General features: G+C 41.1%; 3 protein-coding genes across 6 annotated transcripts; 1 reads left to right on the forward strand and 2 right to left on the reverse strand.

Annotated features, from left to right (window-relative positions):
* Positions 1–2,665: 2,665 nt before the first annotated feature.
* LOC103716753 (thylakoid lumenal 15 kDa protein 1, chloroplastic) lies at positions 2,666–7,764 on the forward strand. Of its 3 annotated transcripts, XM_008804893.4 has the most exons (8): positions 2,670–2,905; positions 2,983–3,120; positions 3,253–3,348; positions 3,488–3,560; positions 4,136–4,197; positions 4,825–4,906; positions 7,388–7,448; positions 7,555–7,764. In XM_008804893.4, the coding sequence occupies exons 1-8, from the start codon at positions 2,762–2,764 to the stop codon at positions 7,604–7,606; spliced, it is 708 nt and encodes a 235-aa protein (XP_008803115.2). In that variant the 5' UTR covers positions 2,670–2,761; the 3' UTR covers positions 7,607–7,764. The 3 variants fall into 3 exon arrangements, with proteins under 3 accessions (XP_026664128.2, XP_026664129.2, XP_008803115.2); XM_026808327.2 differs by lacking the exons at positions 7,388–7,448; positions 7,555–7,764 and adding an exon at positions 4,982–5,265 and having other exon boundaries at positions 2,666–2,905; XM_026808328.2 differs by lacking the exons at positions 7,388–7,448; positions 7,555–7,764 and adding an exon at positions 5,026–5,248 and having other exon boundaries at positions 2,666–2,905.
* Positions 7,765–9,426: 1,662 nt separating this feature from the next.
* On the reverse strand, positions 9,427–12,788 carry LOC103716754. Of its 2 annotated transcripts, XM_008804895.3 has the most exons (5): positions 12,332–12,783; positions 12,129–12,200; positions 11,194–12,019; positions 10,124–10,681; positions 9,427–9,760 (listed from the first exon to the last, which is right to left on the reverse strand). In XM_008804895.3, the coding sequence occupies exons 3-5, from the start codon at positions 11,983–11,985 to the stop codon at positions 9,656–9,658; spliced, it is 1,455 nt and encodes a 484-aa protein (XP_008803117.1). In that variant the 5' UTR covers positions 11,986–12,019; positions 12,129–12,200; positions 12,332–12,783; the 3' UTR covers positions 9,427–9,655. The 2 variants fall into 2 exon arrangements, with proteins under 2 accessions (XP_008803117.1, XP_038989052.1); XM_039133124.1 differs by having other exon boundaries at positions 11,194–12,200; positions 12,332–12,788.
* An 8,409-nt stretch (positions 12,789–21,197) lies between these two features.
* Positions 21,198–22,574, reverse strand: LOC103716778 (zinc finger protein 10-like). Its single transcript, XM_008804934.3, has one exon. The coding sequence runs from the start codon at positions 22,339–22,341 to the stop codon at positions 21,487–21,489; it is 855 nt and encodes a 284-aa protein (XP_008803156.2). The 5' UTR covers positions 22,342–22,574; the 3' UTR covers positions 21,198–21,486.
* Positions 22,575–25,831: the final 3,257 nt, after the last annotated feature.

Raw genomic sequence — 25,831 nt, forward strand, 5'->3', positions numbered from 1 at the left:
AGGCACCGCTCCTTGGTATTCTTGTCAGTTTTAGGAGAGAGCGCAAAAATCAGTGGCCAGTTTTCTGTGCATATTTTTTTGATGCAAGACGGAAGTTCATGTCCGTCTTCTTCAAAAATTTGCATGTCATTAGTAACAGGTGGAATTGGTTACGTTGGAAGTACGTACAGCATCCCTAAGCAGTGGTAAGTAACATTAGAATCCTCATTCCTTTGAATGGGCACCTGGTAACCTCAGGATCCATATATCTTGGTCGAACAAATCCTTCTCCTGACTGCCGATGTTGCAACCTGATTAGCAATTTCATATTTTTTCTGAAGACTTTCTGATGTGTTGGAAACTGAAATCCTCCCATGCATGTCCTGCACATATGAATCGAGGTCAATATTTTATCATAAACCTTATGTTGAAAGGAGCAATTTATTGTTTTCTAAGCATTTGAAGTATTGACATAAAGGAATGCATGATTTTAATCGTTCCAGTAAGACATTCCCCTCTTATGTCTGAATGACATATCATTTATGCCGTATAGTTTGCATTTACATGTGAAAATGTAGGATGATTAAAAGCAAGAGGCATATTCTGAACTTTTTCCGAGATGGGACAAATAGATCCAAGGTCCCTATTTATCAATCATCGGAAAGCAGGGTGCCCTTTGTTTCATGCTAAAGCCAGGAGTACAAGAGTCTACGAGGCTGTGCATTTTTGTGATCAAGAAAACCGGAAAAGAGACTCCTGCATGGATCCCATGTTGTAACAACTGTTTTCCATGGATTAAGAGTTCCAAGGCTGGTGCACCTCAGACCATCTTTCATCCCAGTAGCATGATTCTCTACATGAATTGCTTTTAGGGTGCTCTCCTTTTTACCTCATGAAATGGCCTGGAGGCTGGAAAAATATGTACAAGCATTGTTAAGACTTAAAAGAGTCTTGATGCAAAGTCCAGTGTTGTTAATGAGCGCGTAGTATAAATGTCAAGATGCGCATGATGCATGTATCGAGGGCGACCACATGGTACAGTTGTTTGTATGCAGGAAATATAGGAACAGAAGTTTGCAAGATATGGCTTTTCGAGATTCCAAGGCAGGTGCACCTCAGACCATCTTTCATCCCAGTAGCATGATTCTCTACATAAATTGCTTTTAGGGTGCTCTCCTTTTTACCTCATGAAATGGCCTGGAGGCTGGAAAAATATGTACAAGCATTGTTAAGACTTAAAAGAGTCTTGATGCAAAGTCCAGTGTTGTTAATGAGCGCGTAGTATAAATGTCAAGATGCGCATGGTGCATGTATCGAGGGCGACCACATGGTACAGTTGTTTGTATGCAGGAAATATAGGAACAGAAGTTTGCAAGATATGGCTTTTCGAGAAGGGGGTTGAACAAAGTCTAGGTAGCATGAGGCTCAACACTCAGAGGCAGAAAAAGAGATATATTGTGGTTTCTTCTAGGCCCTAGAGTGTAATATAGGTGACTGAAATCCTGATAAGTGAAGGGTTAATGTTTTGAAAATGAATGATTTAATCTATCATCTACGATTAAGGGTGCAAAAGGATCTCTTTATCCCCGTCGGTAAGTAGTATCCTATCGGCAACACATCCTTAATTGGGCTGGACAACTTGTATGATCATATTGATTGTGTGGTAACTTGTTTTTCCTAGTGGTTTTACATTCTTCATGAGTTAATGGTAGTTCCAAGGTGATGATGGGTTTTCAAATTACCTGAAAGGACAAAAACATGAACGTTCTATATTCAGAATGTCATAAGATTCCAACATTGGAGAAATCATTATACAGTTCAGGTTTGAACCGATTTCAAACTTAAAATAAAGTAACATAATTATAAAAACAAAGCACTCATGCCCGATGTCTAGGGCATACTTAACCTAATTGCTTCTAGTCGACCCAAATGCCCTAATTCTGTTATAGTAGATAGGCTCCTCCACTGGACATAAAGAAACAAGAAGGGCAAAGAAGATAAGCAAGAAGAATGTTCTAGGAGATTGAAAGACAACCTTCCTCCTAGAAGCCTCTTTCTTGTCTTGCTTGGCTGAAGAGTTTGTAGCCATACAAATCTTAATGGCGGTGGTGGGCATGTCTTAGGATTTGGAGCTAGTGGTAGTGGATGTGCTGCTGCTGGTGGTGGTGGTGTATGAGGGGTTCAAGTGTTTTGGAGGAGGTGGTGGTGGAGGGAAATGGAAGGCAATAACTCTAGCCGGAAGAGGAGGAAAAGAAGAGGAAAAAAAAGTTTAGAGCAATCTTTTCTTCGTCTGCCCGTTTCACGCCACATCATCATCCATTAGACGTTCCCTGGTAGCATGTGATCATTTCCTTCATGGCTGTCAAACCATAGTAATAGCTAAAAAAATAGTTATAATATTTTAAAAATTGAATGATCTGATTGTAACTAATTGAAATTCAGAATAATTATAAAATTAATTATCCATTGATGGTTTCAAGGAAGATCATGCTTAGATTTCTTCGACTCCACGATGACGGGAATTGCACGAAGATTTCCGCATGCGACCGAGGACAACGTTAAGCATCCAATAATTCGCATGGACGCGGTCCTCTGGTTACCTCTTGGAGTTGTGGTGACGTCCCTGATGCGGCATGATCATCATACGCGATCGCGTTCACGGGTTCTCCCGATGGGACGCTTTTCCATTCCGGGATCCGGATAAGGCCGCGAAAGCGACGATCGTTCTAGCGAAAGAAATAGCGAGGTTGAAACGTGGGAGAGAGACCGCCGCATCCTCCACATGCCAATGGCCGCTCTCATCCCGCTTCCGCCCATCTTTACTCCCACCACCAAGCATTGCCGCCTCTCCGCTGCTCCCCGCCTTGGCTCAAAATCGCAGCTTCCTTCCGACCATTATGTGCTCTCGCCGCCTGGACGCCCCTCCGTAACTAAATTTCGTCATCTCTCCTCTCCTCTTCTCGTTATCTTCTCCCCTCTTTGATATTTTCGCAAACATAACAGGGGCATGAGAAGAACCCTCCGCTGCCCGTCCACCCCCTACCGCTACCGCCGGTGCTTGGAGAAGGCCTGGGCAAAGCGAGCGCCGTTGCTCTCCTGGCTGCCTCCCTCTTCTTGGCCGACCCTGCTGTCGCTTTTAAGGTTCTCCTCTCCTCTGCTCCGATTCTTTCATCACCTCCTAAGCTCCGCTGCCGTACACCCCCTGCCTCATTTAGAGAGTGATTTTCTGGAACAATTTCATCTTCTTTTGGGGTATATTTTTGGAATCGGAAGGGAGGAGGCCCGTACGGAGCTGAAGTGACAAGGGGGCAGGATCTCACCGGCAAAGATTTCAGCGGCAAGAACCTCGTCAAGCAAGATTTTAAAACGGTGCCCGAAAAAGATACCTTTTTTATTTCATTTTAAAATCTCTTCTTGACTTTACAGTTCCAATTGTTCCTTGGCATTTTTAGAGGATTGATAGCTATAGAACTACCGATTTTCTAATTTTGTTATTTCTTCAATGTAGTCTGTCCTGCGGCAGGCTAATTTCAGAGGCGCTAAGCTTATTGGTGCAAGCTTCTTCGATGCCGATCTAACAGGTTGGTTCTTCCTCTTCTCATATAATTAAGAGAGTATCAGTCGCAAGAACACATATGGTTGTGATGTATTTAGATAAAAACTATGTAGAATTTAAAGTTCTTTTGTAAGCTGCTGCTACCACAGGGTTTGGATTTGAAATAAGAGTCGGAATTTAATGAAACAGTTGTTTTATATCATAAATAGAATCTCAACTTGTTACCTGCAAATGTGTTTGTTCTTTCCATTATTTGTTGTCATTGATCATTGATTTTATAAATAGGATGTTTGTAGCATAAAGAACCAGCCAGACACTTGCAGAATGCACCATACTGTTGTATAGGGACAGGTTGAATTTAGGTGGGATTTGATATTTTTGGTGCGTATGAGAAATATGAACAAGAAGTCATCATTTGTGTTGACACCAGCTACAACCTACCGTTGGCTTTGCTAAAGTAGTACTCCTAGGGTAAGGACAGGTGGCATAGCGCGGCCTTCACTGATGTGAGTGACTGGGCGCGTGTTATATGCCCACCCAAGTGTATGAAGTTTGTATTTTGCTGAGCAGTCAGACATCACGTTGAAGCCACATTTTCAGGTGCTGATCTATCTGATGCCGATCTCAGAGGTGCGGACTTCTCCTTGGCGAATATAACAAAGGTACTTTTTCCTTTATTTGGTGATTGTAACAAGGATACTTTTTTGTACAAAACCTATATATCTCATCACAAGAAAATTGTTATTCATTCTTTCAAACCTCTTTCATTAGTATACAAGCACTATTATATTGAATTCTAAAAATGAATTTGCTTGGGAAGTCGTAAAAAGCCAAAGAATTTTATTGCACGTTGAGTCATACTATTTTTATAAAATCTAGAATTATAAAAAATATGTAAAAACTTTGAAACAGAAAAGTCCTGTCAATCATTATTTGTTCAAAGTTTTGATTGAAACAGAGCAATTATGCAACTAATGGACTTTGAGTATGAGCCATACAATGCATGCCGTGATATGCTAACTGAGAGCCTGACTTTGCCGTCACTACAATTGTAAGATTGACAAAAATATATAATAACTTCCACTTCATATAATTGAAACTATTCAATATGTCCGTTCACAGAAATTTATTTATTGAGATCAGACTGAGTTGATACCTATTGCCGCTGAAGTAAACAATTTTAACATTATAAGATCTAGTGAAAGGCAACCTATGGCAAAAGTTTGACTGCAACAATAAAAGCATCCACATTTTTTGTGCTATTGACTTTCTTGCATGATACTTTTCAGGCAAATCTCAGCAATGCAAACCTTGAAGGTGCACTTGCTACAGGCAACACATCTTTCAAGGGATCTGTCATATATGGAGCAGGTATTTTGAACATTGAAAGAATTTTACCTTTTCGATCTTCATGACATCAACCATGTCTTTTATGTTGGTTTCCAGGCCTTTTGTTAAAGCATTTATGAAACGAAATTTTCCATCTGCAGATGATGTTTCCTGAATCACTCAATTATGGAATTACATTAAATACCTTGTGTTGTTTGACTTTTTCTCTGGTGGCTGTTGCCATTTCTGACCATATCTTTTATGAAACTTCAGCAGCATGTGGAATATATTTAATCATATTTTTACATGTCATTATGTGTTTTAGTTTTTCTTGGTGTAAATTTCAACATCAATGATGTTTCAGAGTTGATCCATACAAAATAACCCAAGGGGTTTAAGTATTTTATTTTATTTCTGTATACTTTAAGAAATGAATGGCTTTATAATACTAATTATAAAGCCAAAGTGCAACAAAGAGGCGAATTTGTAGCATTACTTTTAACCCTAAAAATTGGAATGTACATTGTATAGACAAGACAAGGAAATTGTTTATTAGATGTACGAAGCCAAGAAAAAGCAAGGCTTGTAAAGAAAAAAAAACTCCAAAAGTAACTCAGATTGAATATCAGACATCCCCAAGGCATGCTTATGCTCAGACTCATTACACAAATGGCAAAGTGCCCTATCAAAATTTATCGAGTAACAAATATTAGTAATTGTCTTATCCAAGCTTTTGTTCTCCTGTGGGTGGTTTTTTAATCACACAATTTGCATGCTTGAGTCCCTTTATATTTTAGTGGTTACTTTGTTCTTTGTTTCCCATTCCATGTTCATTTGTATATGAAAGATAAGTTGATACACTGCCATCTTCTGTGGATATAATGATATATATGTGCACATGTACCCCCATCCTCCTGTGCATGTGTATGTGCATCCATGTCTTTATGAAACTTTTATTTGTTATTTTATCGGTCTTTGGTGCCAACTGCTAGTTTCTGCAACCATTTCATGTAAAGGCTCTTTCTATTTCTCGTTAATCTGATTTCTAAAGCGCAGTTTTTTTAGCTTAAAAATACATATTCAAATAAGATGTATTCATTGCAAAAACCCTAAGCAGAATCAACTCCCTGGCACTTTGATTTTGTTAATCGTCGAGAAATTACTATGAGAGAATTTGAGAAGCTGATAAAACATACAAAAAGGCACAATATATCTGTCATTGTTAGGTGGAAGAACAGTTCCACTCCTCCTTTTAATTTTTAGTTGTTTATCAATGTCTTACTCAATGCAACAAAAGTCATGAAAAGCCATCCAACCACCTAGAGTACCTAAATCACTTAATTACTAGACCTCCTTGTACCGAAACTAAACCAGTCATGAAATATTCGTAGTATGAATATTAAGACAGTCCTTGTTTGGAGGAATTGTTGATAGATCCTGATGTTAACTAGACACGTTGTTATCTAGTCAATTTATAATCTGCAATGGGAGAAGACTTATCTACTTGAATTTCCATGCTGAAACATAGTTTCAACATCAGAGCCCCTTTTTGAGTATTCTATTCATAACGCGGATAGCTGTGATCTATATTGGCGAGACAGGATTGCTTGGTCACAGCTTACATGAATGGCAGAGGAAAGCAGGAAGCCACATGGACTATCACATGACAGTTGACATTGATTTTAAGAATATCAACTACATTCTATGTTGGAATCCCTTGCTCGCCTATAAGATAAAGTTTTTTTTTTTTTTTGCTTTTATTTTTTTTGCGGATATTGATTCTAACCAGCTGTTTATCATAGCAAGGGGGAAAAACAGTTCAGGTTGAGAAAAAGAAAATATGGAGGATGCTTCAATTTGATTCATGGACAAAAACCTGGAAACTGAGTGTTATCTCCTTCATGATCTACATTCACATTCTCAAATCAAATATTGTGGTTTTCTTTTTCCTCTTAGAACCTTGCTCCTGCTCCGATCAAAATTAGGAATTTGGTGATTACAGGCATTCCTTTCCTGTATGTCCGGTATAAGATTGTTGTATAGCCCTGGTGTCTTGAATTAGTTGACGTTATCTTACTGATATGCAACACTATTTGGTTCCTGATGGACTTCTTCTGGATGTCCGTCCTCCCTTGAATTAAAATTCTCTACCTATGATCCTGTTCAGGCTTGTTTGCCACACCCTGAACCAGAATCCCTTTTTTGGCTAGAAGGCTGACAGCAGGTTGCAGCCCAACCTGGTCAGTTGGCTGCATATCATCCACCTTCATCTAGCTTGAAATTAGTAGAAGCAAAAGAACGTATAGCTGCTATTTTTCCTTGAACATTTGGTGGGAGACACTTGTCTTTTTTGGTTCGTGCTCCTATTTTTCATATTTAACTGAAACCCTTCTGTCCCAGCTAGTTGCTTGTGATCATAATGTATTTTAGATAACAAATTAGGAACATGTAACTGTGACATTCAATCTTAGACTGTAATCTAAAGTTAGTGAAGCTTACTTTCGATTATCCTTTTGTTTTCAGATTTTACTGATGTTCCACTGAGAGATGACCAACGGGAATACCTTTGCAAAGTTGCAGATGGGTAAAACTCTGTACTGCATTTTTGTAATCAGTGATTTGCATGCATCTTGGAAATAATTTCAATTCCATTCCTGAGAACATAAAAAAATAATGTATTCTGTACTCAGGGTGAACCCAACGACTGGAAATGCGACAAGGGAGACATTACTTTGCAATTGATGCTTAGTGGAAATATATTGAGGCAAAGCCCCAAGGATCGGTGCATCATTAATTGTTTTAATTTCTTCACAAGCTTAAACAGTTTGATTACCATCAATGAGGATGTTCCTACTCAAACGGCTATATATGATGTATGACTGTATATGCAAAAAAAAAAACAACTGGTGGTTGTAAAAGAACATTGCACATTTTTGAAAATCAGTAATCATTCTGCTAAGGACTTGTTGCGAGACTTCTTCATAGAAAAATAGTCGAAAACGGAGCAGTTGATCGAGATTAGGGGTAATAGTCGAAAACGGAGCAGTTGATCGGCAGGTCGGATTTGGCAATATCCATAACCAAATTAAACTATAATATTACGAGTAATAGATAAATATATCTTGGCACATACAATAGTTATTAATGATATTATTACAATATAAGAATATTGCTATAATAATATTGTATCTACTGTGGTAAACATGTCCCGGCACAGAGAATGGGACATGTTTGCCGAAGAAAGGCAAAAAAGGAGAGGATGGAGCACGCGGAAAAAGTGGATGCGGAGGTATAAAAAAAAAAAAAAAAAAAAAGTGGGCGCGGTACCATCTGCCACCCTATGTACCTTTGGAGGAAAAGTGTCTGCCACGTTGTTTAACATGGGTAATTAGTAGCTGATAGTACCTGCCAACTAGGTACATGGAAATCAGGCGTTATCGAAGATTTCGTGCCAGGTGTTATTCAATTACCACCGGATATTCCTCTTGTTTTAATTACCTGGTCATTTTGTTTGGAGTATCTCTTCCGATTACCTCTTAATTTATATTGATCAATCTAAACTGTGTGATTAGTGGATCTCAAACAAGTTGTGATTCGTGACTATTAGCCTGTTTTGAGAAAATGACATGTTATTAGTTACACAGCAAGTAGTTGAACTAATTTATCTGCCGACTTGTAATTCTTCGGAATTTAGATCTTTCTCTGACTTTGTTGAAAATATTCACCCAAAGTATATGTGGCTATATTTCCATCTGCTATACAGCAAAAGAAATATATATATATATATATATCTGAGCCCAACTGTTTTGGCAAGCGGAAATCAATGGCCTCGAGTTATTCTCTCTTATTAGAAGATGTAGAGGCTGCATAGCTAAATTGATGCCGTGACTCAAGGTTTCCAAATTTGGGCTTATTGCTTTCAACTCCGCCATCATCGGAATGATTGAAGACGTTTTGTTCTATCTGCGCGGGAAAAGTTAGACTTCATTGCGTTATCTTTGACAGTTGAGTCGGGCAAAATGAATTCAAACCGTTTGTGTTTCAATCTCTCCTTCTCCCTAGCTAGGCTTTCCTTGTAACTTTATCCTTAGTACTTCCTCAGAGAAGGATGCATTACATGCCTATATTACTTGCGAAGATACAAACGAATTGCATGCCCATCCTTCGTCCATCACTGCACGCATGCAATTAATTGTGGTTTAAGCGCCGTACGAGCAACTTTGGACGCAGGCTTGGGAATGGGGACCTATTTGCTTCAATTCTGCGACCACTTTTGCCCCCATGAGCTGCGGTCCTGGGAAGAGGAGCAGATAAGGGTTGGTCGGACACAATTGCAGGGGACCCGAATAGATGCTTGGCAGTGTAAGGATGCATGCCGCCGCCACCTGCACATGTTGCCACCTCGCGCCACCTGGTTGAGCAAAACAAAGTTATTTGTGGGATCTGGAACTTCCCCCCGCTATAATAAAAAGTGTTCGACGGAATCCCACCACCCTAGCAAACATTTTGGTAGTAAACGATATTCTTCACATTTTTTTGTTGATGGAATTACCTAACGCTGCTTAAATATGAAGATTATCATACATATAGTAAAGGATGAGAGTAGTGACAGATCAGATTGGTCAAAAATATATCCTCCACCCTTGTATTATACATTTGCCATCCTCTCCCACGCCCAGAGAGACGACAATGGAACAGCTCTCTGTCTCTCTTATTTCCACCTCACTAGCTAAAATTAGACGTAGCTCCTCTCGTTATAACAACTGGTCGCTGGGATCCCAAGAAAAAGATCTACGGCGGCGATGTGATCTCCCCTGGGTCGCAGTACCTTATGCGAACCTCCATCACCCTCCCCTTCCCGGTCCATCGCGTTCGGCAGCACTGCCTCCGTGGAGCCTGACGCAAAAAAGAAGGAAAAACATGGTCAGCCAGCGTCATTCGTCAATTACAAAACAGCAATCCGGCATGAGAATTTTTAAACATTCCGTTACTTCCACCCGTAAGCCAAATGGGGCCGGTATTAATCCATTGTGAAACGTCAACAAGGTACCGTGTCACCGGACCATATCTAATTGTGGATCCAGTGCTACCCTCCAACTTCCGTGTCGTCCTTCGGGTGGACCGACTGAGTCCCTTAGCCAACAAAAAGATCACGTCCTCCACGAGACGCATCTCTCGTCAGATCGCGAAGCATTCTATATCTTTCTGACGCTCTCTTTTCATCTTTACGAAACGGACAGATGCGAGAAGGACACGTACCCGTCTCCATGCGGCGGGGTCCATCCTGGGGGCGAGGACCCTAACAGCCTCCACCTGCAATGCGGCATCGAAGCCGGGTCGGTCGCACCGCCTACCCGACTCGGACTCGTTCCTGGAGTACTCGGTCATCGTAGCAGCGGTCGCCTCCGAGTCCTGAACCCGGTCCAGAAAAAACATGAGAGGCTGCTCGCAGGGGTCCGGTTTGAGGGGCCGGGTGTTAAAGGTGAAGGGCCCGTTGCTGAAGCTTCTCCAGGTGCGGAAAGTCTGGAGCGGGACTTCCAGGTCCTTTGGGGCCAGCACCCGGGGGTACAACTGGACCGCGTAGCCCCAGGACACGGACACCGACCAGTTGTAGGCCGGGCCCGACTCGTAGCAGAAGCACTGCTGAATAGTCCTGGCCGGGTCGAACCGGGACACGTCCACCAGGGACCGGAGCGCCTCGATCTGGGTGCGGCCGCGCGGGGATATGGGCTTCAGGTAATCGAGGTGGTGCAATGATACCAGCGGTGCCACTGGGTGCGCCGCGAGCAACCCGTACGCGTCGCCTCGGATGTCCACCTGCACATCAAAGCACACCACAAATATAAGTTACGTATATGTAACGTATGGTATTGGTTTTTTCTTGTGTTTTTTTCTGATACGTCGCAAGTAATTGTGCTGGGGAACGAGGCAAGGCCACCTGCACAGAAGGACATAAAACTAGGACGTGCCACGTGGCAGAAAAGTCAAAAAAGTGTAGACATGAGAACACGGAATTCGTGCAGGGTACACAGACAATGGTCATTGGACTTGGAATGTGGGACAAACCGCCCAAGCGACATGGAGATTGCCATGCGGCGATAGCTGGAAGTTTGCTGCCGACTTGTTAAACCGATCCTCTATATACGAAGAAAATGTTACGGCCTTTGAATTCTTGAAAGCACAGGCCCAGTTTACCTAAACCCAAGAAATAATAATTCGTACCGCGTAATGCTATCAATCCGCTTCATCTCCGCCGTGGGATACAACTAAGAATAACGGGATTTTTGTAAAAACAAAAGGAAAAAAGGGAAAAGAAAGGGAAACTTTACCTGGTGGAAACCGGGTTCACGGGTCAGGGGGACGCCGAGTTCGGAGAGGCAGGACTGGACGCGCTGGTCGCTGCCGTAGAAGTAGTTGTAGCGGTCGAGGCAACCGTCGATGACGCGGGCGAGCGCCGCCGCGGCCGGGCGGCTGAGGGCGAACCCGCCTCCGCCGAAAGCCATGCCGTATGAGTGCATCACGTCCTGCTCCACGCTCTCCGACGACGCCCCGACGTACCGCATCTCCTGGTGATCGTACTTCCCCAGCACCGCCACCAGGTTCTCCGGGAAGAACACCGTGTCGTCGTCCCCCATCACCAGCCACCGCACCCACTCCTCCTCCTCCTTCCCAAGCGCCCAATACGCCTCCGCCACGATCCGCGCCATCCGGGCCGGCGCCGCCCGTGCCCCGAACCGCGACGCGTTCGCCGACACCCGGTACGGCGGGCACGTGCCCGGCCACGCCTGTCCCTCCGGCGGCTCCTCGTCCAGCCACACGTGGCCCCGCATCTCCCCGGGCCGCCACCACAGCTCCGTGTACCTCCGCCGCCGCTGCCACGTCCGTGCCGAACCCCCGATGCCAAACACGATGTGGGAGAGATTCGTCGGGGCGTGACCGCCGGAGAAGCGGAGACTGGCCTGGGCGCAATCAGGGCCGCTCCACCAGAATTGCCGGGAGGATACGGCGTAGTAGGAGACCAAGACGAAGGAGAGGACGACGAGGGAGGTCTTAATCCGACGCCACCGGTACTCGCCGCCGTCGGCCGCCGGAAAGATGTAAGCTTTCCATCTCTGTAGCATCTCCTCCTCTCTTCTTGGAATCCGAACGCACCAACTGAATTAGGGGCGAAAAGAAATAAATAATAGGAGAATGGGGGAAGCCCCCGACAGTCTAATAATCTAATATTGGGAAGAAGAACGAAAAAGGGGAAATCTTTCCCGACCTCCGATCTCGCCAGAATCCTGCCTTTTCTACCGTAACTGGTTCCTCTTCACTCTTATTGGACCAAAAATACCTATAAAACAAATATAAATTCAGAGGTGATGTCTCATGTCCCTCTTCCGGGACTTCACGTTTCAGGCCAATTTTATGGGAAGATAGGTCTTTATTTATTTTTTTAATAAAAAAAAGGGGAAGAAGAAGAACCTCTTTTGGTCTGAAAGACTAATGCAACTAAAACTTTGAAGGATTAAATAACTGCTCGTATCGGTATCAGACGAGTCGATGCGAAAAGTCGTGACCACCTTCTTGTATCACAGAGAAGGGGAGGAGAAAATGGTATTTCATTCAAGACTTCCATGACATTTCCGTGAACCGGTTGAAACGGCTTGAAACAGTACGGGAATGCCCTCTTGATTTTGCTCCAAACTCAAATCTGCCCTCATAGCCCGATTACCGGCTATCCCGGAAAAATGCTACAGTAGCTTTATGATCGACAACAGAGTCCAACCTGCTTGATGATATTCTGCAGCTTACATCTCATTTGCAGTACTTCAGAGTTGAACGTATCTTCGAAGAAGCCAATTCTCCTGCAGATTGGTTGGCTGGTTGCAAATATGTTCTTGTTTTTCATGAACATTGATGTCTCCCGTCCGAGTTGGTGAGACTGGTTCACCTAGATTCTATGGATTATAGCTACCTCCAAAGTTCTTGGTTTCGTTAATTTTGACTTCTCTATATTTCCCCTTTTTGTGTCATGTTTGAAAAAAAACAAAACAACAAAGGCTAACTGACATTGGAACTCTGTTGATTGGGATGTCATTAATTCCTTATGCATCCTGTATAGGATGTGGCCTACGGAGCGCAATGTGAGTCGTTAATAACTTGTAGGCACCTATTGCTGCTAGATTCCAGGTTGGAGTTGATCTCCACCTAAGGTGTGCTGAGGTTTGTTGGAACCGAAGCACGCATAGGTTGGCAGGAATCGAGGTGTGTTGAGATTAATAAAAACCAAGGAGGAAGGCGGAATTTCACTTGCCGAAAGATTTTCGGCGGAAGATCCTCCGATGCTTAAAGAGTTTATGTAGAGAAGTATAGTCTTGATTATCTGAGGGTCTCCTTGTCATTTCTATATATAAGATAAGAACGGTGTTCATTATTTGATCTATCGAACAGTGCCATAATCGCACGGCAATGACTAATCATCCATTGACCGCATGGCAATGGCTATCCACGATCGTCAAGTAGCAATAATCGCGTTGATGGTGTCTTTGCTCTTGTAATTGTTTTCAGGACCATAATCACAACCCATTGATGCCCATTGGCGTTACTCCTAGGCAAGACCAATCAGAATGGCACATCGGCCAATGCTGAGGTCAATAACTTTGGTTAAGCCCGAGATCAAAGAGGTTGGGATTATTCGAGGTCGGAATGATCAATATTCTCTCCATCAACACCTACAAAAGCCACTTTAAAAAATATGGAGATTAAAATTTTTACTCTTACTTTTTTCTAAAAATAATAAAATTTATCTAAAAAAATAGAAATCAAATAACCAAATATATTTTCTGCATTGGATTCTATATTTCTGTTTAAAAGAAAAAATAGAAAAAAAAACAAAACTGGATCTTAGCATTTGTTTGGATAGCTTTGAGAATATTCTGCAGGAATTCTCTAGTAAAGGTCTGGAAGGTTCCAGCCCATGGGTCTCTTGGTCAGCAAAATAACAATACGGTGATCTATATTTTATTCTTACCAGATTGTTACTGCTGATGTTAGGTTAATATGGTTCATGCTCAGAAGACTTTCCAATCTATAGAGACATCAGGCCCGCCCCCTTGACTCCTTTATGCTTCCGGCTTTTCCTTCTCTCCAGCTCCAGCACTCTCTTATCCCCCCAGATCTGGCAGATCGTTCCCAAATAAGATTCTCCCTTTCTACTAAAAGATTAGTAAAAATATAATACTTTACCAAAAAAGCAAAAAACGAAAACAAAATATATATTAAAATATATCTTTTAATATTAAATATTATGCACTCATATATGTTGTCTCCTAGAATGGTCCGTCCTAGGCACTGCGATGAGAAGCGCGACGATGCTGGAGAACTCAGCTATGGGCTGCTCCGGTCGGGATCAGAGAGGGTGAGCAATCCCTACCGGGGTTCTTGTTAGGTGGATAGAATCCGATCTGAAATAGTACAAATGAAGAAATCTTTTGTTCGAAGCGTATCAGACAAAGGACTCTCTGATGCCTAAGTCAAGATGGTGCTTCAGGAACAAAAAAAGGTTCTCTCGGAGTCTGTTAGGGCGTCTTGTGTGTATTCACCTTATAGGTTTCTCTTTTTTAATTGATTGAGTGGAGAAGATTATGTGCCACCGAAGAATTAGGGCTCGTGGGTCGACCAAAATGACTAATTTAGGTACAACCTAGATATCAAGCGTGAATGTCTTACACATGGATGACGTCTCATCTATCACATTTGTAGAATTTTAGTGATCATTGAGGTTCCTAATTAGGATACGGCTAACCATAAGGAACTTATAATATATGAGTTCGGCCGTACAATATTGGCCCGCCAAGTGGCTGCTTCTTATCAGCTGCGTGTTAGTATCATTGCGAATTTTGATTGGTTGGTTCTTCCGGCTAATTTGAGGATGCATGAATATATAAACAGAGACAAGAATGTAATTAGAATCTAATAATCATGGTGACAAGAGATCTGAAAATTTTATCTTCAACCGGACGGTTAGGACTTACTTCAGGACACACAAGGGACCGTACATGCGTGGGTGCAGGAAAAAAAAAAAAAGGCCGCTGGTTCCGGCGAGGGTTGCCAAGTTACATGTGTGGTTAGGTGGGTGGGAACAAAGGCGCGGGAATCACTTTAACCACGTGAATGGAGTGTGACTTGGCCCTAGTGTTTTTTTTTTTTTTTTTTTGATAGGAAATGACTTGGCGCTGGTTAGATTGATGTTGTCCGCAAACAGCTTATACAGTACACGGATGAGCTAATCTCTAATGTTTTGATCTAATGATTGAAATATAATTTAGCAGATTAATCAGTCTAAGATGTATTTTCCTTTGCATAAAATATGTTAATGTGTGACAAAAACTAAGATAATATGTAAATATTTATTATTTATGTTTTATGAGCTCAGATTTTTGATCAAGTTTACTTATATATTAAGCTCACTTCTTTAACAGAGCCGAGCGCTGAGTTAGGCAATTTAGCAAGAGCCCTCTAACAATGGTAAAAATATTCAGATCAAACAATCTTCTTGGAGTAAATTTTCAACATAATGAGTTTTTCGAAATCATCCATCCAATCATGCATAGCTTTCGACAGTGCAAAACATGCACTTGGGAGAATCGAGCTCTCTCGTCGTTGGTTAAAAGAGAGGAAACAATGACATTATGGCATTGTTTTTTGTGTGTAAATGGTGGGTAGCATCCACCTTATACATCAATGTGTTGGTTTGACGCATGGGCATTGCTAAGACATGCCGTATGCTTGCCTGTTACAGTAGCATTTAAGAGGATGTGATTCAACTACCCTTCTTCCACCGATCCATAAATCCTGCACCCACCGATCCCCCGGCAACAATGGTGGATAAGGTACGAGAGGTGGAGTTGGAATGAACCCAACCAATTCAGTGCAAGCTGGAAGAATGAAGCTTGACAAACGTATCCAGGGCATTAGACGTTTATGTGGCACTACTTTAGATGAAACTAATAACCACTAAAAAAAGCTAGCATGTTTGTAAACATCTTTGTGAAGTGAATTACATGTAGATAATGCTCCATACTCGCATCATTTCTAAACGTAATTGGATGGCCAACTCAGTTGTTCGCTAGGTCACTTCCATGTGAGCCAAAGTGGTTCAAGAATTCGGAGGGTTCACATTCCAAAGATCTTGTAGTCCCAAGATTTTTGGTATTATTAGAAATCATATATTCTAAATGAACTCTGGCGCCCTGAGAAACTCTTGTGGTCCATCTCTCTCTCTCTCTCTCTCTCTCTCTCTCTCTCTCTCTCTCTCTGCCTCCCTCCCTGCCCAAAACGTTAATGCCTATGAAATGGACCTATTCCATCTGAACCCGGCAGTGCATCATTATCTCCTACGACATCATTCTTGGAACTTTGAGCCTGTTCATTCTTGTTTTCCTTCACAAACCACTTCCATGGTATTATCAACGCCTCATAATATCATAAGCTTCTGAAATCTGAAGATAGTTGGGCTGCCCATTTATTGTAAGCGAGACTAATTTGGTGGGCCGGAACCATACAAGTATTCATTCATTTATGAGACCACTGGCCTAGCTAGCATTGGAGCCCATTATATAAATCATGATTTTTCTGAAGAACATTTTTGTTTTTTTTGTTTTTGGGTACATCGACAGCTTATATTAGTCTCACATAAGCATTGCCATTAGAGTCAAAAAAACAAAATACTCCAATAGGTGTTGTCGCAGTCTTAGTCACAATTAGAAATCATGGAAGATTTGTCTTTTTTTTTTTTGAAGACGTAGGCAGCGACGAGGATGCGAGCCAGATAAGATAAGATAACCCACAGCATTCTCCCCAGGAAAACATGCCCGACCTCGGATTCTTGGAGCAGTTGGTAGCCAAAATCGGACCGGGTCAAGCCCGGACTACGCTGACCTACCTATATGACAGCCCTACCTATATGGTCAATGTTATCCTTGATCTCTCCATATAAAACAACCCATCGGATAGACTTCCAAGAAGCAGATTAATTCAACTTTCCCGTTGAATGCCTGGATGGCCCTGCATGGGATTAAATGATTGGAGAATGTCTACCTCGTGTATCTCCTTCTCAATAGTTTTGACCCAAGAAAGAATTATTAAGACAGATGAGCTACATGATTACGCTAACACAGCACCTAGTTTATTCTTGTTTGCCGGCATATTGCTTGGGGTAGAAGGGAAACTACTTGTATGATCTGCAGGCACCTACTTGGAAAAGGACGACCATTTTATGGTGACGATGGTCATGGTAGTTGTAGGGACGGAGGTGGAGGCAGGGCAGATTCTTGGTAGTGAGAAGACAATAATTGTTTTTAATTCCCTTTTCAAATTCTATAAAACCCTATCATAGTCGGCAAATGTAGAAACAGAAAATTTAGGAAATGTGTGCTTGTTGCAGCAATTTAGGAGTTTCAAATGTTCTAAAGGTGGCATGCATATGCTCATTAGATTGAACATGCACACGTACACTAGATGTCTCCCATACCATCCTTGCAGTGCTCTTATATGTTCTTCAACATACATGCACCAATTAGTACTGTTTACTAAATTTTCCAGCTATAATATATAGGAGGGGGTCTAAGAACAATGGTTCAAACTGTAGTTTAAAAACTACATAAGAGAAGCTAATGAAATGGGCTATAGAGCTTATGTGCTCATCTTGACTATGAGATGTCGGATAACAAGACTCGTTTGTGCCGTCAACATTTTCATGGCCTTAGAAAGAGTATGCGAGACCCGTGACAGCCAAGTTCAAGGCGGTAGATCGATCAAATTAAATTTTGCACGAGCAGTTAGTCTGAATTTTGAAATCAAGTGGCTTAGATCGAAAAGGAACTAAACATGATTAAGCTTTAGTGGGTTATATCACCGGTCTAACTAGGGAATAAGCCCGGGGAAGATATTGCATGTGCTGTGGCCGCTGCTAAATCTTTAACATCCACGCACATGTTGGTCTCAGTAAATATGTCTATATGATGATGGAAGTATTAGTTTAAATATTAGCTTTAACTGAGACATGTCATGTATCTTGGACCATGTAAGTTCTGAATGCTATGAACATATATAGGATGACACCACCATGTCACAACTCAAAATCTCACCCAAAATGGCTAGCCAGGATGTATTACTTGGGGTTCCTTGATCCTATATAAGCATCCAAAATCTACCCAGTGAGTAACCGATGTGGGACTAAATACATGCCTGCACAGGTTCTCACATACTCTTCTGTTTAAGTCCTGACGTCCTTGTCGGGTTAAAAGTTCAAATTCATTCAAATTTAATCACAAGCATCACGATCGACCCATGGTCAGCCCCAATGGATCCGTGTTGCAGTGTCCTTTATTCCACATAGGTTATGGGCTGGATCTGCTTCGATACCATTTGTCACAACGTAGGATCTCACCTAAAATGGTTAGCCGAAAGACATTATTTGGGTTTCTTGATCCTATGTAAGTACTCAAGATCTATCCAGTGAATAACCGATGTGAGATTATATAAATACTCACCTACACGGATCCTCGCACACCACTAAGCTGATACAAAATTATAAATTAGTTCTTCAGTGGTTTATTTTGTTCCGCGTAACTAATTAATGATGTAGAAGCTCATGTGAGCAGTCATGAATGATTCATTACAGGGTTTTGTGATTACAAGAGAACTAATCATCTAATCTTTGCAAATCTTTTTATGATTCATGGCCAAATATCCTCGGATCTCGACTTTCCATCCCATCGATCGCAATGAACTTTTTCCACACAAACAAACTCATTCAGGGTTCCCCACACATGCCAGAATTGGGTGCTGATGGGACGAATCAGGCACTGCAATGTCGAAATCATTAATGGAACTCTTAGCTGAACATTTGCGCATAATAATTGGCATGTCATTTAGACGTACAGAAGGAAGACATCCGGCATACATGGACCATATTGGATGACATGAAAAATTTGTTGACATGCGTATGTCTGCATATCATGTCAATGCCAGGACCTCTTTAGCATTTTCTGTTCCTAACCATCATGGTACTGATAACACATGCATGTTGGCAAGCAAGCGCTACAACTGTCGAAAAACGGTGCAAACCTTCAGTACAATTGCCGACTAAAAGATATATACTTCCTTTCTTGCAAAACCATTTTTTCTAGGATCCGATCGAGGAGAGAGATGCAATATGTTGCTATATATGGGCTTGAGCATCATGAAGATTGTGTGTACTACATGCATGCATGGGATAAGGAGGGAGGGAGGGAGGGAGGGAGGGAGGGGGAGAGAGAGAATCTAAAACATGCATGATCTGAACTCTTAATTTAGCGGATATATTAAGGACTGGTCCAGTTGTATACTTGTATGTAGTCCAAAGCAGCAGATAAACAATGAAAAAAATGATGGGTACACTTGATTCCATATACTGCTCACATACTTTAATTAAACCTTTCACTATGTTAGTATAACGTGCCACAGCATCTCCAGAGCTCCCTAAACAAGGCGGCCCTTCTCCACACATAACTCTAGGGCATAAGTCCTTATTCCCTTTGCTGAATTCTATAGCACCTCTCCTCCACAAACGACACCCTCCTACCCATGTGCCCCGCTACCACTGCTTTGAACACCTCACTCAAGAGACTCAGACTCTGTACTTCCCTACATCTCTAGCTGTTCATCACTGACCAAATTTGTCACAAAGCCAACATCCCAACGCAAGACAAGACAAAGCCTTTCCTCGATCTCCTTAATGATCCTCGTTTACAAGGATTCGGTAATCTGTAGAATTCGAGGCAACCAATATCTCCTCTACTTTTTTAACAAAAGCCTCTTACACCATGAGAGCAACTTCCACCTTTGGAACCCTTCCAACAAAGCCTCCATCTATAGACCTTTCTCACAATTACAGCCGCTCCAATAGCAAGAAATTGTTGGGTATGTTCTTAAATTCTCCTGCAACCCATCATAAAATCTTCTGCATGCCACCTATTAAGTCAAACTGGACGTTTCCCTCGAGCATTTAAGCATATCCAGATACCATAGCCATTTTAGTGCGCTGCATGTCTTCAAGCATTAAGCCTGTCTTTGGCATGGCGAGCAAGGGCTAGATTAGGGTTTGGGTTTAGGTCTGGATCTAGGGGCTTTAATCGGTGCAAGAGATGAAAGAAAAGGAGTATAGAGAGCGGTTGGGGTTATTCCTCTTCGTATCATGAATTGGTGATGGGCTAATACTATAATGTGATGATTCCGTGGGGTGGGTAGGTTTGGGGCCTTGGAAAAGGAAAAATAACCGGGTGCAAACAGGAGGAATTTATGGAGAAGAGAGATGTGTCTCATGCCGTAAAACTGCAGAAAAAAGGGAATCCATGTACTGATGCATCAGGTCACATCCGTCTTAAAACAGACTCACATGCATGTTGTTTAGTTCTACTGCTGGAATGTCGGTCAGCGAGCTCAGTTGGACGAGGGAGAGAAAAAAGACAACCGCATTCACCGCTTCCCATGCACTTCAAATTAGTTTCATCCCTTCATGCATCAAATTCTCTCCCTCCCTCCCTCCCTCCCTTGCTCGCACCTTCGGCGCCCACCTCCCCTCCCAAAAAAACGAGGGTTGAGAGTTTTTTGCTCCTTGTCAGGGGCCTAGATCAAGAAATAATATTCAGACACAATTTCTAACGAGCCATCCACTTTGTTCTCCCCTAGTGCAGAAGGATAATAGATTCTTCTCTATGTAAAATCAGCCTGGGAAAGGATATATATAATATCAGTTTTTAGGTATTAAAGTTCACAGCTTGTTCTTTATTTGTCCTTAATGTAAAAAAGAAGAAAAAATTATTTTCTTTGAGGAACTTCTTAGTGTAAAAAGATATGAATCTACTAGTAAAAGAAAAGAAAAAAAAGATGACTGAATCAGTGAACAGAAGCAAGGGTAGCTAAAACACTCACCATGCATGTTGATTTGGAGTCTAGATATATAGGAGATCACCAATTAGAGGAGAAAATATGAGCATATGCTTGTAGTGATGCAGATGGAAACTTACCTTATTGTAGCTAGTGATGCAGTGAGCTCTTTCACCTATCCAAAAGTTGGATTATCCAAAAACTAACTGCAGAAACATCGATACAAGTAATATTGCATGGAGATTTTAATATTTCCATATGCTACTCATATAAACGATGAATGTCATATTGAACATCTGCACATGATTCTATCTTATTTTATCATTAAGCATGCGGATGAAAATAAACAAGATACTAGTTTTATGATGATTAGAAGCTGTGATCAGGTGCAAGATCACCTATTTTCTTTGAAACAATCTACGAAAGAAGACTATATATTATCATAATAAAAATGCAAGCAACTCTTTTTTGTAGAAAGTAAAATTTCATTCCAATATTCGGCACATCGATATGGTTACAATTTTTGACCAAATAGAAACTTTAAAATTCAAGCATTCACTCTGAAGATGGAAAAGGGCCTTTCACTGAAGATGAGAGGGAAACAGAGGAAGATGAAGATTAAAAACTAAGGAGGAGACGATTGGGATGAACATAAAGGGAAGAAGTATGTTCATTTAAGCACAAGGGATATGCAATTTTACTTAACTTCAGGGGGGTCTTCCGAGCCTAAGCTCCAGATCTAATTCTTCAACAGGTCGGGGGCTAAATTTCAGTGTCTCGGATTTGACTTGTTGCGGGTCAGCTGAATATGGTTTCACAAATAAGGGAGAGGCTGGATCGGTCCTCCGTTTCTTTATGCCGATGGCTTCATCCTCATCATGTGGATCTCTTCGTGCCCGACAACCTAATTCTCTTAACCTCAAACTTTCTCGTCGAAGCTTTAATTCTGGGATGGTAAATAGTCGGAGAGTACTAGTTGATGAATTTTTGGGGCGTCCGGTGGTAGAGAAAAGGGATTCCTTCAGGTCATCTCGAACAACGCATGCAGAATAGGAAGGAGAGTTTGAGGTGTGCTCACTCAATTTTTCTTGGGTGGAAGCTGCTGAAATCTTAGGGGAGAGAGATGATTCTGGAACACCACAATTAGGGTTAGGTTTAGGGTTAGAGTTGTATACCAGAGATCCAGTCTGGGGTGGATATTGTGTGCCCATTGGTGGCATACGAGGAGTAAGATGATGATGCTGACTATTCTCAAGGGGTTCGCTGGAAGGGCTTGAAGATTGTTTGAGCCTTGCTCGATCCCTCCGATGCACGTTCATGTGACCGCCCAAAGCTTGAGCAGATCGGAATTCTCGTCTACAAAAGCTGCATGTGTAGGATCTCGGAGGCCATATGCAGCCACCTAAGTGGCCTGCAGAGTCTTCTGCAAAGGCTTGCTCTTCCCACGACTTGCTGTAAGAAGAGCTCACAGAGATGAGAGGGATCTGGGAGCTGAGAGCCCTATCGCCCAGTTTCCTTCTACTCCACATCCAATACCTTTTTGGCTCCATGGCACTGTGCATGGATGAAGAAAATTTGAGCAAGAGTCTAAAACTTGGATGCTGCCGCTAGGGATCTTTCGGATAGGACTTTGAGGAATGGTGGAGACAGATGGAGGAAAGCATCTGCATCCAGTTTAGAGACATAGAAAGGATCTATAGACAAGAGAAACTCTCAGCCGAAAAAGTCTTTTGAAGGAAGTTTTGGGTGCTTGCTTTTGTGAAGCTACTTCTGCTTTTTAGCTGTAGGGTGTGCTTTCCACCCTAATGGAACAATGACTTAGCAGGATTTTCTCAGAAAGTAATAAAGATTCAAATAAAAATCATATTTACTTCTGAAAGGTAATTCAGTAATAGTTAAAAGTTTAACTCAGACAAGAAACAACAACTCATCATGATCAGCCTCATCTGACACGAAATAGTTTGCAGCAGTAATCTGTCTAAACACGAAACAGCTTCAAGTAATTAAGCAGGGCCTACTCCTAAACAACCACCCTTCTAAAAGGTCTCTCGCACTCAAACAGCAGTCTGGTTTCACTAGGACACCTAGAATCAAATCAAGATTTGGTGCATTGATTTCAAGCGTTTATTCAGTGTTGATAATTATCAAAACTATTAGATGCACATTCAGAAACTATCTGAAAAGACTTCTTTAAGAACCCAGATATATCTATATTTAAATCATGGCCATCTGACCATGAATAAGTAGTTCATGATAATACTTCCTATTTTACCTGGCCTCGATGACCAGAAATAGACGTTGCACGGTCGCCAATAAAGAGTTGGCTGCACCAATCTCCTTATTATAATCGGGGGGGGCTGGGATGCGCATGGACAGGATCAGAAGGTAGTCAGTGCTGCTGGATTAATTTTATGTGAAATTAAGTAAAAATAATATAAACGACAACCGTCGTCTATCCACTGTCCCATTTGTCCAATAATATTACAGGATTCCTACAAACATTCAATCATTATGTTTTATTCAAACAACATGTTTCAATAAACAAGTCATAATGGGCTTCTCGTCCTTCATTTGTAGTTAGTTCCGAGCGCAAGTGTTTGGAATACCTGAGTCATATATTCAACATTAGGTCAATATAATTAGTAATTAAATCATATTAGGGGAAAAAAAACTCAATCTAGTAGTATGATCCCTTCTTCCTTCCCAATAAATATTCTTTTATTCTGTGATTTAAATATTAATATTTTCAAAAGTTGGTAGGCATAGTTATTTCTTTTCTTCGCTTTTTCTTAATATGAGTAGGCATGATTAATTCATCGGAAGTTCTTTGATCAAAAGTTCAGTCATGTTATACGACAAATGGGACATGCTTTATGATATGGAAAATTTGATGGTCATCCGATCTAAGCTCGCAGAAACATTTATTGTTGAAATAAATTTCTTCATTTTCCTCGGAGCCAAGATAAGAACCCGCTGACCTAGATTTACGAAGACTCCTGAGAGTAGTTAAGACAGGGTGGTATCTTGTGTACTGTCACTCCCAAATCTCTCCCCAATCAATTCCAGAGGATTAGACGATGAAGTAGGGCTGACAACACTACCCCAATACGAACGTTCTTCTTGTTCTTCTTCAATAGAAGTACTCAAATGCTTTGTCTGTCAGGAAAAGGGGATGCGATGCTGTCCTTTTGTCACAGGTTCCACCTCAATTATCTTTATCCACCACCTATCTTGAAAGAGAGAAAAGATTCATCTCTTCAACATATTTCCTGGTTTCCCACAATGAAGAAGACTAAAGACAAATAAATGTTTAAGAGGCGCGAAGAGATATAGATATAATATATAAGACTGGTAACTTGGGCATAACGTCTCAATATTTTCTGGTTGACACATGACGCTGAAACACTGAATGAAATATAACACTGACTTAGCTGGATTGGCGAAAAACGAAAATCTACCGTGCAATGTGTACCTATTCGAAAACTTGCTCCTTGAATTCAACCAGACCTTTTTGTTGGCCTATATGTTTTCACTTATCTCGTGTGTTGGGAGATTCTTCGTGATCTTAAAATAATCTCAATGAAAACCAAGGTATTGAAAGTTAGGTAATATAGTAACAATTTGTAGATTGTTTGCTTTTGAGGGAGTAGGTGGTGCTGTAGTCCCACACTTCAAATCAAAAGAATGGGACAGAAGGAGAGCCATAGAACTACGACTTTTAATATTCGCTGGTGTTGGTTGTTATTATCTAGTCTTCTAAGCCAGATGGACTGGAACTCAGTACAGTTCACTGAATTAGTGCTTATGTTAGATGAGAGCTGCGGGATATGAGCAGTTGTCGCATTTTTTTTTTATATTTTTCTGAGCCTTCTTCGTGTACGAGTTCCTGGATTTTCCAATATTTAACTAGTCATTTGTCAAATATTTTAGATTCAATAATGTGACATGATGGTTTTGTATCATGGGAGATTAATTGTGCGACAAGTTATTGTCGAAAGGCTCCATGGTAATACGTGCAAAAAAGTGTTGATAACGTGACTGTGGAGTCTCCTTTAAAAACTTCAAATATTTTTGGCATTATTTGGTCTCTTCCCTTAGTTTGCAAACTTGAAAAGTTTTGGTTGATGAATGCAAACAAAGCCTGCATGTGGATTTTTTTTTTTTTTTTTGATGACAACGGTGGCTGAGAGGAGCAATAAGCTATACTTAAAGAATTAACCTCTGTTATTTCTCACTAAAAAAAAGGAGGAAGTGTTAACCTCTGTAGTGTAAAACTCTTTTCTCATCATCATCCACTACATACAATGAGGAAAATCCAAGAAAAATACACTAGGTTCTTGCATTGTGACCCAAATGTAGAGCTAGCCAGAAAAGGAGAGGCATTCTCTTAGCCAGTAAGCAGTACATGGGTTTGTGAATTATGATCTATTCTTCATCTCACCAGCGAAATAACCTGTGACCACAAGTAACCATAGTCAACTTCTATCTGAATGATTTGGCTTATTTACGTTATTTTTTTTTTTAATGACAACTTCCACCACCTTCAGTTATGTGGGTAGATTTTTTATATTAAACTAGATATTTCAATGATTAGGTTATTACTTTTGTTAGTTCTATAGATTTCCATTATTCCGAAATCCAATTTAGAAGGTACAATTAATTGCAGTGTAGCTGGTATGGATATTAGCTGATTACGAATTTATCAGAAAAATGAAAAACTTCATTTTTATGCAACTAAAAGAACCTAAAAATTAACCTACCTGTAGAATACAGCAGAACCTTTTTACCTGTCCACTCAATCTAGTTCTGGAGATTTCAGATCTTTTTTCTCTTACTCATATTGACCATGATCACTGAAACCAAGAAACTAGGTGGTTTAAAATGAATATGTAGATTGTGCTGGAGAAGATAACTTAGCAGTGCTCAGATTAATATAAACTGAGCAGGATTGTACTACTTCTTGTAGAATTGGGTTCATGGGGTTTATGATGATTGTGCTGGAGAACATAAGTGCGCAATCCTCAGTAATATAAGCAGGACTTGTACTTTTCT

The sequence above is a fragment of the Phoenix dactylifera genome, chromosome 13, assembly GCF_009389715.1.
Source record: "Phoenix dactylifera cultivar Barhee BC4 chromosome 13, palm_55x_up_171113_PBpolish2nd_filt_p, whole genome shotgun sequence".
In the NCBI taxonomy this organism is placed as follows: Eukaryota; Viridiplantae; Streptophyta; class Magnoliopsida; order Arecales; family Arecaceae; genus Phoenix; species Phoenix dactylifera.